The sequence below is a fragment of the Pteropus medius genome, unplaced genomic scaffold (genome assembly GCF_902729225.1).
Source record: "Pteropus medius unplaced genomic scaffold, Ma_sr-lr_union100, whole genome shotgun sequence".
In the NCBI taxonomy this organism is placed as follows: domain Eukaryota; kingdom Metazoa; phylum Chordata; class Mammalia; order Chiroptera; family Pteropodidae; genus Pteropus; species Pteropus medius.
This window is the reverse complement of record NW_024347790.1, coordinates 2248705-2265039: the sequence shown is the minus strand read 5'-3', so window position 1 is coordinate 2265039 and position 16335 is coordinate 2248705. Positions and strand designations below refer to the sequence as shown.

The 16335-nt window shown below is 41.8% G+C and overlaps 1 protein-coding gene and 1 pseudogene across 1 annotated transcript; both read left to right on the top strand.

The window, feature by feature from the left end:
* Positions 1-5785: 5785 nt before the first annotated feature.
* Positions 5786-14401, top strand: ACBD7 (acyl-CoA binding domain containing 7). The gene is made up of 4 exons (XM_039877465.1): positions 5786-5903; positions 12875-12992; positions 13096-13158; positions 13244-14401. The coding sequence occupies exons 1-4, from the start codon at positions 5892-5894 to the stop codon at positions 13315-13317; spliced, it is 267 nt and encodes an 88-aa protein (XP_039733399.1). The 5' UTR covers positions 5786-5891; the 3' UTR covers positions 13318-14401.
* LOC120614718 (uncharacterized) lies at positions 10280-10398 on the top strand (annotated as a pseudogene).
* Positions 14402-16335: the final 1934 nt, after the last annotated feature.

The following is a 16335-nucleotide window of genomic DNA, read 5'->3' as shown; positions in this document are numbered from 1 at the left end:
TGGAGATGAACTGTAAACATGCAGTCCTAGAGTAGTCTTAGATCTAGCATTGAAGCTGTAAGATAAATAGAAAACATATGTCTAATTGAAATGCTAGAAATGTGTGTAAGATTTGGTCCCCTTAAGGTTCCAGATTTACAGTTCCATATTGTGTAGTTAGAGTTATGGCATCAGTTTACATTTGCTCGGTAAAGATTACCTTCTGTTACCTTTCAGGGCTCTGGAAGGCTGGCTAGGTAGGAATCCTAACTTCATCACTAATTAGGCATGTTAATTAGCAAGCTAATTAACCCTCTATGAAGTGATAAAAATAGTAACTGTCGTGAGGATTAGAAAAGATAATCTGTGGAAGATGCTTAGCACAGTCCCCGGCACATAAAAAAATGCTCCATAACAATAACTGGGATGAATCTAATGACAACCTGAATTAAGAATTAAGTTAATAAAAATTAACGGTAGCCTCTATGATTTTAGTGCTTCTGTTCTAGTTTAAGACTAGTCATATAATTTCCACAAGAATCTTGCTAAAATGAATACATTGCAAAGATAATTTTTCTCCCATGAATATCACACAAACGTTATAATAAAGTAAAAAAAAAAAATTTTTCCCTTGACTCAATTACCTCAAAACACATTTCCTTTCAAAATTGTTTCACATTTATGTGTGCATTTGTGTTGTTAAAATAATAATATAGATTAAATTTTGTGTAGTGATTTCTGTTCCATATAACGTTTTGCCATGTTTCTTAAACATAGTCTTTAAATTATCACCTTAACTCATATATTTGGTATCCTATACTGAAAGATCAGCTTTACTTTTTAATGACAGCTATTATTTTACCCTTTAAAACTCAGTTTGGTCTTTGACTAACAAAGCTTTTTTTTTTTTAGTATTAACTCTAGAATTGAACTACTGTTAGATATATACACATGCCATGATATAAGAGCAGTTTAAGATACTTGGTGATAATTCATGTCATTAGCCACAGTCCTCTGATGAACTAAATGAAGCCCCAACAATTAAGTGTGTCAATAGAACAATAGAAGAATATAAGAGAATTTATTGACAGATTCTTCTTTCTCTTTATGGCATCCTAATCTTTGCAAGCTGTTGTTGTCAGTGCAGTCTAAACCAAAAGGCCTGAGACCCAGGGGGGTTGATGGTGTGCTTCTTAGTTTGAGTGCCAGAGAAGATGAGATGAGATGTCCCAGCCAAATCTGTGAGGCAGGAAAAATGGGACAAATTCTTCCCTCCTCTCCTTTTTGTTCTATGCAGGCCATGGATGGACAGGTTGATGCCCACCCATTGGGGATGGGTCAACTCTACTGAGTCCACCCATTCAACTGCTAATCTCATTCAGAAACACTGAGAAATAATGTTTAAGCTGGGTACCCCATGGTCAGTCAGGTTGGCACATAAAATTAACCACCACAGTGTGACTGTTCTTATATCATATGTAACAATAACAATTGTTACACAGACAGTAATCAGTTACTAAGAACAAACTAATTATGAGCTACAAAATCAAAGAACGGCCTTTGAGTCTGCTATTGAAAGCTCCGCTAGGTAGGACTGTATTATACTCCAAAGAGGCAATATAAATGTGAGGCATTTCAAGTAGTTAAGCAAGCCGTAAACAACAGCGTGGTGGCAGTGCCACACATCCATAAATAGCACCACTAAGGAGAAAAAGAACCTAATTGGACTCAGACCATTTATTATACTTACACGACAGCAAAAGCAAGATCAACGTGATGTCTCTAGTCACAGAGGTCAGATAAACATAGGTTTATGCGTGGTGGGTCACCTTGCATTGACACACCAACTTTAAAACTCAGCCTAGCAATTTCAGAGATATGCAGAAGCCAGCAACTAGCTGTACCCTAAGGAGGCGAGGGGTGGGGGAGGCAGAGCAGAGAGGACAAGATGAACAGCCCTCCTCTCAGCCGAAACTGGGGAAATGAAAGGGAAACAGCTACATGGGAGTCTCCCACAAGACGGGGAGGCCTGGAGGAATCGCAGGGCGCTCTGCCCAGGCGCCGGTCAGACTGCAGTCAGGCCTGGCCTCCGTGGCCAGGTGGGGACGTGGGAGGTGGTCAGGGGGCCTTGGCAGAGCTGTCCTATTAAAAAAGATAAATTTGAAAGACCTTAAGTCAGATGGTAATAAGGTCAGTCTGAGACATCTTTTTTATTTTTAATAAATCATTTTTAACTTTTTTTTTTTTTTTTTTTTTAGGGAAAAGTCCTAATGTCAGGGGTTTCCAACCCCCAGGCCACAGACCGGTACTCTTAAGAACTGGGCCACAAGGCAGGAGGTGAGCAGCAAAGCTTCATCTGCATTCGCAGCCACTCTCCAGAGCTAGCATCACCACCCCAGCTCCACCTCAAATCATCAGGCATTAGAGTCTCATAGGAGAACCCGTCCCTGGTGCCAAAAAGGTTGGGGACCACTGCTTAATGTGATATGATGCTAGACTTTTGATTTTCCATAGGTCGTAAAGAGCCAGCACCAATTTTGGAAATAAAATGTCTATATGATATGAAATGGGCTGAAAGTAACTGTCAAAACATGCCATATGTATTTTACATATACAGGCCCTATAATTTTAGGATTATTTAAAGTATATATGTAAATTATATATAAAATATGAATTAAATTATCATAGAATTTTTTCTGAAGCAATATGAGAACAAGTGATTGAGAAGCATTTTTAAAATAGAAATGTACACATGTGTCTGTGTATCTGTAGTAGGTGAAAAAAATGTAAATAACATTTTATTTTGTTCAATAGTATTTATTGAGCATCTTTTATGTGCCAGGGAATGTGCTAGATGCTAGATATGTAAGAAGGGAGAAACGATTTTTCTTCCTTTCCTTCCTCCTTCCTTTCTTTCCCTCTCTCCTTTCCTTCTTTTTTATTCAACAGGTAACAGTATTTATTGAATTCTAAATGTTGAGGTTAAAGTAGTGAACCAGACAAAGTTCTGTTGCAGGAGACAGCCAACAAACCAAGTAAAATATGCAGAATGTCAGATCATGACATAAATAAAGCAGGGAAGGGAGGAAGGGGGCGCTGGGGTGGGGCGATAAAAGGCCTCCCTGAGAGGTGACATTTGAGCGAAGACCTGGAGGAGGTAAAGGACTGAACAGTGCAGACCCCTGGGAAAGAATGTTTGGAGGTGAAGGCCCTCAGGCAGGAGCGTGCATGCCTGTGAGACCCGCAAGGGGGCCCGGAGCAGCAGGAGCCCTTTGCAGGAAGGTGAGAATGGGAGGGGAGGAGAAAGGAGATGGCTCCCAGCTGGGAGACCAGACTTACTGAATAATACTTAAAACTTAAAAGATTGATCAAGGCTGCTGGAAAAAGAGCCAAGGTACAAAAAATGGTTCCCTTTCTTTATACCAGTTGCGAACAGATTTAAAAAATTAATTTTTTTTGTAAAAGACTCCATGTACATCATCATCAAAAATTATCAAGTTACTTGGAAATAAATCTACAAAAGATGCACAGGACCTTCAATGGAGAAAATTAGAAAGCTTTATCTGAAAACATTAAATAAGACAACAAATTGAAAGGGATAAATGAGTCGCGAATAGTAAAACTGTCATAAAGGCATCATCCTACCCATCTCCACCCAAATGATGTAGAATTTCAGTGCGATTCCAAGAAAAATTCAAATTTTTTGTTTTGTGGAACTTGACTTATAGATGTTAAAACTTATATACAAGAACAAAGTGCCGAAAACAACCCTTCCTGGAGAACAAAATAGGGAGGATTTAATAATTAAAACAGTGTGGTATAGGTGGATGAATAAACAAATAGAGAGCCCAAAAAACTATTCTACAATTGCTATTTGTGTTTTCTCTTAAATACACTCTAATCAGATGCCCCCACCACTGCATTAAAACTCCTCTTACGGCCATCAGTGATCTTGACAGTGACCGAGATCCAATCATTAATTCCCATTAATTCCCAGTCCTCTAACCTGACATACTTTCTCACCTGCTATGCTTTCTTGACTTGGTTTCCAGGACAGCACATTTTCTTGATTTTTCTTACTTCGACGATCGCTTCCTCTCTGTCTCCTTTGCGTGGTCTTCCTCTTCTCCCCAAACTCTTAATGCTGGAATTTGCCGTGGCTCAATCTTCAGTCCTCTTCTCTTTCTCCTCTATGTACGTTTCGATTTATAGGACCATCTAGTCTCAAGTTTCTAAATACCATCTCTACGTTCATGAGTCACACAGTTATATACCCAGCCTAGACTAGACTTGGGTAGCCAACTGACTACTTGACATATCCACTTGGATATCTGATATCTCAAAAGTAACATGTCCAAAACTGAACGTCTGACCTTTGCCACCCACCAAACCTACTCTGCCTATGGTCCTTCCTATTACTCAGGTCAAAAATCTTGGAGTTATCCTGACTCCTCTTTTTCCTTCACAGCCCATATGGAATCTATCAGGGACTCCTGCTGACTCTACCTTCTTAATATATCCAGAATCTGAAATCTACTTCTCACTACCTCCACTGCTACCACTTGAGTTTGGGAGCTCCATAAGTTCTTCCCTGGGTTATTATTACTCTAAGGATCTTGCTTCCAACCTTGTTCTGTAGTCTATTTTCAACACAGTAATAAGAGTGATCCTTTTAATAAGTAATTCAGATCATGTTAGTCCTTGCTCAAAACCCCTCAATGGTTCTGTCTCACTTCCACTAAAACCAATGGCTTCATGCAAGGCCTTATATGATCTGGTCTCCATCTCCTGTCCCTGGACCTCTTCTCTTACTACTCTGCTCTGGCCACATTGGCTCCTTGCTGTTCCTCCTGCCTGGGAATCTCATTCCTTAGGGCCTTTGTGCTGGATGCTATCTTTTCAAGAGAAGCTCTTTCACAGGGATCTTCCTGGCCAGCTCCCTCATCTCCTTCAAGTTTTTACTCAAATATTGTCTTCTCAAAGAGACCTATCCTGATGACCCTATTTACAATATTAAGTCATCTCCTCCACCCATATACCCAAGGCTCTCCATTCCTTTTGCTCTGCTGTTTTGAAAAATCAAAAGTCGTTCCAAATCGGTAACTTTCTTGACACTGAGTTTGTCAGTTCTTTAATCACCTTGTTCCTCCGTGTTTCTATTTAAATGAAAAGTCAGAAATTAACTTCTCACATGACCGGGAAATGCAGTTCCACTTCTTTGAAAATTTGATCAAATGTGAGGCCCAATCCCATTCTGTGTGTCTGCAAACTTGGAGGGACTTTAGGTTTGTTCCCTGGAGAATGGGGTCAGATCGAATAGGTGTGTAGTCCTGTCCTTTACCATAATCGAAAACTAGTTAGCATGTGTTCGTAAGGTAAGTGTTTTTGCTTTATAAAGAGAAGAAAAGACGCAAAATGTCAGCCTTTTTCATTCCTGATAACCTGTGCCTAGAGATGAGTGGAGAGACGTGGGTGGTCTGAACAAATGCTGTCAACCGTCTAGGTTTCTAGGAATTATCGAGAGAACAGAGGTATAGACAAAAAAAAAGGAATCCCCAGGGAGGTCCGCGCCCTGGGGAGACCTCTATAAATTTCCTGCAAACAACCTCTTGAGAAGGAATCAGGGAGCGAGCCAAGAGAGCAGAAGAACTCATTTAAATTCCCTTCCCTTCGCCTTTCCTGTTGCAGCGGCGCCGGCAGCTAACCCCTGCGGGCGCGGACTCCAGGGCTGCCGAGCCTCACCGCCCCGCCCCGCCCCCTGTGCTGGCGGCCAATGGGCGCCGGCCGTGCGTGGGGGGCGCGGCCAATGGGAGCCGGAGGGTGGAGGCTCGCTGCTCTTTAAGGAGCGGCGGGAGGTGGGGGTCCCAGCAACTGAGTGTCAAGAGTGCGCCAACGGCTGGAGTGTCCCCACCATGTCCCTGCAGGTGAGCCAGAGATCGGCAGGTCGCCTCGGAGGGCATTCTCTCGGGAGGGAAGCGCTCAAGGGGGCGTGGGGCCGGCGTGACGCCCTCCAGGCGGCGGCGCGTCTCGGACCCAGAGGCCCGCGTCCTCGCCCCGACCCCCCCGGAGCGGTCCGGGGTGACCCCAAGGACACTACCACCCCTTAGTGAGTGCCCCCTTATTGCAGTGGAGACCACAGTGGTGTCATTTGTTGACGACGGGCCGGAACTCCCTATGGCAACTCTTGTGGAACCCCGGGGAATGGTTAAACGCAGAGCAGGCACAAGCCCCAGGGAGGGTGGACCAGGCGGCTCCGGGAGGACGGGGCGGCCCCGCTCCGCCACTCTTTCCTTCTTGGAGACGGAGGCGAGGGCGGCTGGGGTCTCACCCGCTCCTCTTCGCTCCTGGGTACGTCCGGGGGTTCTCTTGGTTAAGGACAGACTATAATTTAAAAATCCCGGTTTTTTTGACATAACGAAATAATCTATGTTCAAGGGTGGAAATTTTGAGGAAAAAGAACAAAGTAAGTAAAAATCATCAGGAATTTCTTCATCAAGTGATAACCACTGCTGACATAATGGATGCTTTTCTCCTATATACGAGAAATGTGTGTGCGCATGTGTGTGTGCGCGCGCAGGCATGTACATGTACACGTTCATGTGTGTGGGTATATGTGCACACCGATTATGCTGTTATGTTTATACAGTTTTGTTCCTGTACGTAACACTATGTTACGAGCATTTTTCTCATTAAATATTCTTCTAAAATACGATATTTTAAAATATCTGCTTACAGATTTTATGGAATGAGCACGGCTCACTTCATTAACCATTCTTCAGGCAATATGTTAGGAGGGTAAAGACACATACTCCAGAGTCAGCGGGGTTCAAATCCAAACCTCACCCCTTCTTAGCTGTGGCATAGTTACTAAACCCCTCTGTGCCTCAACTTTCCTTATCTAAAAATGGAGGAAAGAGACTATTAAAGAGTAAATGAGCTGCATGTATAGAACATTTAAAACAGTGCCTGGTGTGTGCTAAGTGTGTTCTTGAACATTTAGGTATTTTTTTCTTATGTATGACATATAATTCATATTGAACTTTCCTTCCAAAATAATCAAATCTTTCAGTGTCAGAACTTCCTTTTTAGCTTAGTGCTTCATTTTGTTTTGTTTGGCAAAACAAATAGGATTTCTAAACAGCTATAACCTCCAAATTTTATTTAAAAATTACAATGTGTTTACTTCCACAGCAAACTTTTTAGGCAAGCAGACAGACAGTCACATAAACTGGACACATTTCTTTCTTAGATGAAGACACTAAAAGGCAGACTGCTTTTTCTAAAAGATGCAGCTTTTTGTGTCTAGGGAATTCATGATTTTGCAATGGGAACAAAACTAACCCCTTTCTCTCTACACCCACGTTTGAATAACATAAGAACTGTGCAGTTCCTTAAGTGTGAGAATTTTTGACCTTGTTAATTCAATTCCTCAATGGGAAAGAGTTGCTCACAAAGGCATTTCACCCCCATGTGTGGGAGGACCATGTTCTCTGGCTGCAGAAAGTAAAGCTAGATTAGGTGAGAGTCACCCTCAGGGGCTGTCTTCAGCAGAAGCCAGGATGGTCACTGCTTCTAGGTGGTAAGAGACAGATTCCAGGCCCAGAAAGGCAGGATGTACTTACTGGGAGTGATGGTGGTGACACTGAGGTCACTGCTCCACCAGGAGTGTGGCCGGGGGCCTTGTGGTGAACACATGAACAGGAAAAGGTCTGGGGAGAGACCCAAAAACAGTGAAGAATCTCCATCGTATTTGCCAGCAAAGTGATGCACACATGCATTAAAGCAGGATGCGGAGGACCTGGCTCCCGAACAATCAGCTCGGTAGAGGCTGAAATTCCTCACTGACCACAGCGAGCCCCGCTCCTCAGCACAGAAACATAACTGAAAGTCCCTTTTGCCCAAATGCTTTGGAGTTAAATGTAAACAGTTGTACATTTAAAAGCTGTTTCTCATCTATGACAACTTTCAGCACACACCTAATATTTTCTCACAAATACATGTATTTAACAAAGGGCTCAGACAGGCTGTACCTCCTGCCAACTGTCTATACGGCACAGCTCTTGCTCCCAACTTGAATATTTACACCGGCCCTCTGTTGTGGGTATGTGGGGGAACAAACAAACACAGGCCCACCCAGCCTTTATGTGGAGCCCTAACACCTGCTGTCTGTGCTGCCTGGAGCCCTTCCCGGCTCCCTTCCATTCCACCCTGTGGCTCAGCTAAGCTCTATCTCCTCTGGGAAGGTTTCTTCCACACCTGCTGCTGCTCCCCCCTCTCTGTTCCCAGAGCACCCAAATATCACATGATCATTGTTGACCAATCATCTCCCAGGAGACCCTGCGCTCCTTGCGAGCCAACTGCCTGTTTATCCCTGGCTGCCTACCCAGGCCTGGGCCATCATAGGTGTTCAACACATCTGTTAAATAGTATGATACAAGTGATGCACTCTGGGAGGGTAGAATCAACAGAACAAAATCAAGAATATTTGTTATTAATCGTTTTTAATCCTAACACCTTCCTGCTGAGGCCAGTAGGATCCTTTTTTCAGCTGAAGCTGAATCTCAGAGGAGCTTAGTTACTTGCAGAGTCCCACAGCAGTGTGTCTCACCGCTAGAATGTAAATCCAGCATCCTGATGTGAGGCCGGCATTCTCTGCACTCCAGCTCATGATGGTTGGACGGGAAAAGGCCTCACAGAGGAGGACACGAGAATCACACTACAGAGCAGGAAGGTCCCAGGTCCAGGTGCCAGGGAAGGGTGTGCTGGACAGAGAATGATCCTGGGCCTGCTCTGGAATGGGCTCCTCTGCCTGGGGAGAGAGGAGGGCCAGGGACCTCTGAAACTGCATGTGAAACTGTGTCAGGGGCTGGACTCTTCCTTGGAGAGGGTCCAAGGTTTCATGAGACTGCCAGTGGTTCCATACCCCCCAAAATATAAAGAACAATTTTCCAGAAACTGCTTCATGGAAAGAGGAACCTCACGTGATTTTCGGGAAGCCTTAGAACTCTAACCAAAGCTGGGCTTGCCAAAAGGACTTGAGGTGCCGTCACTGGAAAATGGCAGGAGACGACAGCAAACAGAACACCAGAGACACCTGGTGCACCTGAAGGGGATGATCGTGACACCTCTATGAATAGCCCTGCCTGGCCTGGCCCTTAGGAAGTCCTGCCATTAAGGCAGCATTTTTATTTCGTCCTTATTATAGACACGACATGTGCGCATTATAGAAATTTGGAGAGCAGAGAAAGTATTAGAAATCCAGAAAACTTACCAAGAAATGACCTTTTTTTATGCAAAAAAAGATAATTTTTGCATATTTTAGTATATTTTTCTAGTCTTTATTTTTTCTGTATTACTTACAAAGCTGAGTGTATAAACACAACTTCGTATTTTTTGTTAAATTATAAAGTATTTTTTAGGTCTTGCTTTGTTGCAAGTACTTTTTTTAGTTTTTCTAGAACTACTTTTTTTCCCTCAAAGAGCCTTATAATAAAAATAATAGTAATTAAACTTTATTGAACCAGTCATTATGTACCAGGCACTATTTTAAATATTTTACATGTGTTAATTTATTTAAATCCTTCTAACAGCCTTGTAGGTAGGTGGTGTTATTGGCCCGTATTCCAGATGAAGAAACAGACACAGAGAGTTTAATAACTTGCCCAAAGTCACACAGCCCCAAAACAGTGAAGCTGATATTCAAACCAAGGCAGTCTAGCTCCAGAGTCTGTGTTCTTAACTATGGAATTATGTATAAAGCAGCTGACAATTTCCTAGAAAGACAGAAATATGAGGCAAGACGTTCATCCCTTGTCACTTGCACCCATGCTTCTCAGATCCCCGTAGGGAATAATTAGGAGGCTGGGCCATTTTCAAGGTTATTTAGGTTGGAGGGTCTCTGGTTTACAAGTGATTTTTGTTCCTTACAAAACAACTGTTCTAGTTGTGCTACTGGCCTGTCTTTGGCGCTGGATGGAAATTTTATCCAGCAACTCCCCTGAGACCCTTGGGGTCCAGACATTACAGTGGCCTGTCCGCTTCCACTGCAGGCCTTTGGATCTTTGGATCAAAAACGAGCTCTGGCTTTGGAGAAAGAAAATGTGGGGTGGGCGTAGAATGCTTCGTTGAGCTGCTTTCATTTGATACCTGACAATTCTGCTTATCTCTGGTTTAAAACAATTAACACATGTAAGTAAAATACAGTTTATTAAAAAAAAAAAAAAGAATGGAAAAATCGTATTAAGGAAAACAATCACCATAGCCTTTGTATATAACCTACTAGGTTAAAAAAGAGACAGGAGTCTACGGCCATGCCACCCTGAACAAGCCTGGTCCCATCTGATCTTGGAAGCTAGGCAGGGTCGAGCCTGGTTAGTACTTGGATGGGAGACCACCTACAAAGACCAGGTGCTGTAGGCGTAACAAATTTTAAAAATAAGGTATTGTAAGCTGACAAGTTCCTTGCAATCTGTGAAGTCAACCAAGGGTTGCTTCTCCTAAAAAAAAAAATAATAATAATAAATAAATAAAATAAAAATAAAAAGGAGACAAGAACAAAGCTTCTAAGAGCACTTTGTCTCTGTAAGGAATATGCTGACCGGGTCCTGAGCTGAGGGTCTTGGGGAGTCAGGTAGGTCAGAGTTCAGAGTCAAGTCACGAAAGGGGAAGACATGGTTTATTACAAAGTTTATAAACGAAGTTTCCAGGAAGCCAGTATCTTTTCACTAGTCAGCTCAAATTTGGCCGAACAACTTCTCTTCTGTAAAGCAGTTGAAATAAGTCTTTTAAATTTTGGTCTCAGTGTTTAAAGGGATCTGATTTACAGGCAACTGAATGCAATTAGAAATATTGCCCTCGGAAACTAGTCCACTAGATAGGGATAAATAATACCGATGTTGCAGAATGTGGGCAAAGAGGCCCTGAGAGGTTATGCCCTGGACAAGATATTAATTGGTAGCAAAGCTGTTGCATTAATAAAATGTGGACTTAGGGAGAAGAGGAGGAAGTGTGCATGAGGGTGGCTGAGAAGCACCGAGTGTAATGCCATTACGGTTTTTTAATAGAAGTTTTTATTTGTGTGCTTTTAACTTGGAAGAGAAATATGTGTTGAAATTTCTCTGCCGTATTTTTTCCCTTTTTAAAAAGTCCTTTGTCTTCACCCAGTTCCTCCGGCCCCTGCCTCTCACGACCACTAGTCTGTTCTGTTTCTGAGTTTGCTTTTTTTTTTTTTCCCATTTTTCATTCTACATGTAAGTGAAATCATACAACATCTGTCTTTGTCTTATTTCACTTATAATACTCTCAAGGCGCATCCATATTGTCACAAGTGGCAGGAATTTTTTATGACTGAATAATATTCCATTGTATACATCTTCCTCATCTGTTCTTCCATCGATGGACACTTCAGTTACTTCCATGTCTTACTATTGTAAATAATGCTGCAATGAACATCGGGGAGCAAATATTTGTTTGGATAGTGATTTTGTTTCTTTTGAATACGTACCCAGAAGTAGAATTGTTGGATCATGTGGTAGTTCTATTTTAATTTTTTGAGGAACCTCCGTACTGTTCTCAGCAGTGGCTGTACCCATTTACAATCCCACTAATAGTGCACAAGGGCTCCCTTTTCTCCATATCCTTGTCAACACTTGTTATTTGTTGATTTTTTTTATTATAGCCATTCTAACAGATGTGAGGTGATATCTCATTGTGGTTTTGATTTTCATTTCTCTGATGACATTTGTCTGATGGCCATCTAGATGTCTTTGGAAAATGTCTATTCAGATCTTCTGCCCATTTTTTAAATCGGATTTTTTTGGGGGGTTTTTTGGCTATTGAGTTGTATGAGTTCTTTTTATATATTCTTTATATTTATATTCACCCCTTATTAGATACATGATTTGTAAATATTTTCTCCCATTCAGTAGGTTACCTTTTCATTTGGTTGATGGTTTCCTTTGCTGTACAGAGTTTTTTACTTCGATGGAGCCCCACTTGTTGATTTTTGCTTTTGTCACTTGTGCTTTAGGTGTCAAAAATCCAAAAAATCATTGCCAGTGTCAAGGAGCTTACCCACTACGTTTTCTTCTAGGAGTTTTGCAGTTTGGGTCTTCTTTTCAAGTCCTGAATCCATTTTGAGTTGCGCTTACGTATGGGGTGAGAGAGTGGTCCAGTTTCATTCTTTCGCATGTGGCTGTCTAGTTTTCCTGATACCATTTACTGTATATTCCACATTGTATATTCTTGGCTCCATTGTCATAAATTAATCAACCATTTAGGTGTGGTTTTATTTCTGGGTCTTTCTCTATTCTGCTCCATTGATCTATGTGCATGTTTTATGCCAATATTGTACTGTTTTGAAAACTATAGCTTTGTAATATAGTTTGAAATCAGGAAGTCGGATGCCTTCAGCTTTGTTCTTATTTCTGAAGATTACTTTGTGTATTTGGGGTTTTTATAATTCCATATAAATTTTAGGATTGTTTTTATATTTCTGCGAAAAAACGCCATTGGAATTTCAGTAGGGATTGCGCTGAATCTGCAGGTTGCTCGGAGTAGTACGAACATCATAGCAATACTAATTCTTTTAATCCGTGAGCACAGAATAGCTTTCCATTTACTTCTTTCTTCTTCAATTTTTAAACATAGATAAATTGAACATTTTCAGTGTTTGTCCTCCATATCTTATCTATATATCAGGTGTGCCAGGAGAGATGTCCATGAATTAAAATGAGTTATAATAATTCTGGTGGAGCCAGAGCAGTAATGGTTCGTGTCTATTTGAAACCCTCCTCCTCCTCTGGTGGTAAGCGTCCCCAAAGCAGAGGGGTCTGCAAGAAGTTAGCAAAAAAAAAAAAAAAAAAAGAAGAAGTGCCTTTTTTCCGTTCTGTTTTAGGCTAATTTCAATAAGGCTGCCGAAGACGTGAGGAAGCTGAAAAAAAGGCCAGACGACGAAGAACTGAAAGAACTCTATGGACTCTACAAACAGTCTTTACACGGGGACATCAACACTGGTATTTACTGTCATTTTGAAAATAGTAATATGCTTTGAATAATGTTTATAGAAGCCCAGAGTAAAAAGTAAACCTGAAATTGTATCTGTCCTTCTTTTGGCAGAGTGTCCAGGGGTGTTAGACTTAAAAGGCAAGGCTAAGTGGGAAGCCTGGAACCTCCGAAAAGGTGGTTAATTTTTATGTAAGTTCCGTAAACTTTCTTCATTTCCTAGTACGTTTGTCAGTGAAATAAACTGTTTCTATCTTTCTAGGATTATCGAAGGAAGATGCCATGACTGCCTATATTTCTAAAGTAAAAGAACTGATACAAAAATACGGAATTTAGAATTCAGCACATGAGAAAACTTTCTTTCTGAAGCCTCCATAATGGTTTCATGACCTAACGTTTAGGAGAGAAATGCACTGTCAAATATCGCAAATATCGTTGCTAGTAACATGAATTGTAATCCTTAATTAGAAGTGTGATAAACTGTATACTTAATGAAATTTTACTTGCTAAAACCGGGTTTTTTTTTAATTTAGGTTTCTGATTCATTACGTGTATCAAAGACTAATCAACATAAAGAGGTGATTTTAAGCGTTCTTTTTAAAAGGTTATTGCTCTGGTAGCATGTGCACAGAGGTGTTAACGATCATTTGTTCTTTTGGCTTCTCTGTTTTTCTTTGATGGGTTAGTATTACTGTTTTGATTACACCAGTAATACAGTTTTTAAAGTAATACAGTTTTAAAGAACCAGTAACAAGATCGTTCGTTTGCTGTGCTGTGTAGCTTTGGGGTTCATGCTGACACAGGGCCTGGCTCCTGTCCTGGTTCCAGTCCTCACTCTGTGACTTAGTTACTAGGTGACCTGAGGCAAATTACTTAACCTTGCTGTAGAGTCGGGAGGAAAATCAATCTCTCAGAGGTGTCAGAATTGACTGAGATAACTATAGTTTTAAAGCTTATGTTATATAAAACATAACATTTTAAAGCTTATGTTATGTAAAACATAACAACAAATAAACTAAATTTTTTAAAATAAATTTGAGTCTATAGTTCGTCGAAGAAAAAAAGGCTAACAGGACTATCAATTATTTTTCTTTAAATTTTTACTTTTTAAACAAATCAGAAAATGAAACTGAAATGTATCTAGTGATGATAAACTGAACAACTACTGAACCTCTTACACTGAGTTTTATCAGAGTGAAAATGTAGAGTCTGAAATATATTGGCCCAATACTCAGTCTTTCTGGCTGGTATACAGGCTCTCAGAAAAAAGATAGTCTCATTTGAACAGTTCTAAAATCTGAGAGTCCGTAGGATAAAAATTCCCAAGAAACAGTGTACCTCTATTGCCTGCATAAGGGTTCAGGTTTGATATGGTATGACCAGAAGGGTAGATTGATTTCATGTGACTTAAAAAAAAAAATCTAGATCGACTAGAAGAATTTCCAGGGAATTATGCTGTGTGAAAAAAGCCAGTCCCAAAAGGATCCATACTGTATGATCCCATTTTTGTAACATTATTGAAATGGCAAAATTATAAACCTAGAAGACTGAATAGCAAGTGCCAGGGAGGAGGCTCGTGGGTGTGGCCGCGCGAGGGCAGCGGCGGGACCCCGTGGTCAGCGGACGTCCTGCATCTTGACTGGATCAGTGTCAGCATCGGGGCGATGACGTTACGTGCTGATGACGTTACGTGGGGATTGTGCACTGTGTTCCTGTCCGGGAAACGAGGTCGCGCTGTGTTATTTCTAACCACCACATGCGAATCTCTGGGTATCTCAAAATAAAGAGCTTGATTAAAAAACAACTCTAGCTTGATTCCTAATCTGGAAAATTCTGGGAAGTAATGATGATTCTCACCTCTAGTAAGTTTTGCCTGAAGATAGTCAGAAACCTCCGACGATGAGGTCAGCATCCAGATCCAGCGGCGAGGAGACAGCAGTGACAGGCGAGGGCCTGGCCGCGCTTCCAGCTCTCCGTGGACTTCATTTCCACCAGGCGGAGCGGCAGGTGAAGAAGCCCATCGCGAAAGTCTGGCCTTAACTCCATCGTGAGATTCCCACCTATGGGCTATATTAATAATCTGTTCCAATTAATAATCAAGAATCAGAACGACTTTAGTACCAGGCCTTCTGTAAGGGGACCCTGGAAATCATATCATAGCAGACACGAAAGCACAGCATCACACATACTAAGTTAAACACAGCATCATTTGCTTGAGGCTGTTTTTAACTTAAATTTATTACGTGAATTCTAACACAAAGCCTTCCCCCCATAATGAACTGATATTATTTGTACTTTGTTAAAATTCTGAAAAATTCCTCCTGTATGCATTTCCCTTGATCTTATTTACTAAGACTCTCTATATGATTTTAAAATCGTAACAAAAAACACGAACGCATATCGTGCTATCATAAATATTTCAGTGTTTTCAAAGTTAACGTTTTAATATCTAACGCTGTGTTAAGCCGTCGAAGCCCTGAGGAAGAGACATCGGTTGTATCGAGTAGTGGCGTTTATCGTGAAGATGCAGAGGAAGAAAGGGAGCCAGGGTGCCCGATGGAACAGCCAGGACTCCAGGACACAGTCTGCGAGCTGCCAGGGGGCAGGGTCCACGCAGCCCAGGGACACGGCGCCCCGTCATCGCTGCCAGCAGGCACCTGTGGATCCCACTCGTAGTGTCCTCTGTTACTCTGGCTCAGCCCCTTTTCCCTATTTCTGCTTTTTCTTTCCTCTTTTAGTCCCTGTTTGTTTCCAACTGTTCTGTTTTCTCCCTGTGTCAACACTGGATGGTCACAGAGAGAGGCCGAGGCAGCCTATGGGACTTGGCATTTGCGCTTGGCCACTCCATATGCCCAGGGCCAGACTCTAGATCGGTTTTGCCCATGGGAGGGCTCCCAAGAGTCCCAGTCAGTCACTGCCAGGGCACTAGCAGGGCCGCTCGGAGCCAACAGGCAGGTGACATGGAGGAGTCCATGAGAAAAGGGCCAGGGCCTGCGGGCACTCTGCGGACTTGCCAGGGCAGATGGCGACGATTGCTCAGGACTGTCTCATTTTAACCAAGCAGTGGGTTACATTTCCTTAGTTAATGGGACAACCCTGCATTTCAAAAGATCAGCTCAGGCTTTGAGCCCCAGCTGATGAAGCAATGATTTCAAGCATTTCCCTTGCCCGTCATTTTCGCGGTTTACAACAATTGATGAAGGAAAAAATGGATCATTTACCAAGCAGGAATTTTGTTGACAAACTTCCCACAGATGAGATTCAAATGAGATTCTAATACAAAGATAAAGCACCCCACCAGAAGCATGCTTAACCTACTTGTCTTTTGTCCTCAGATACATAAATGCTCAGTGG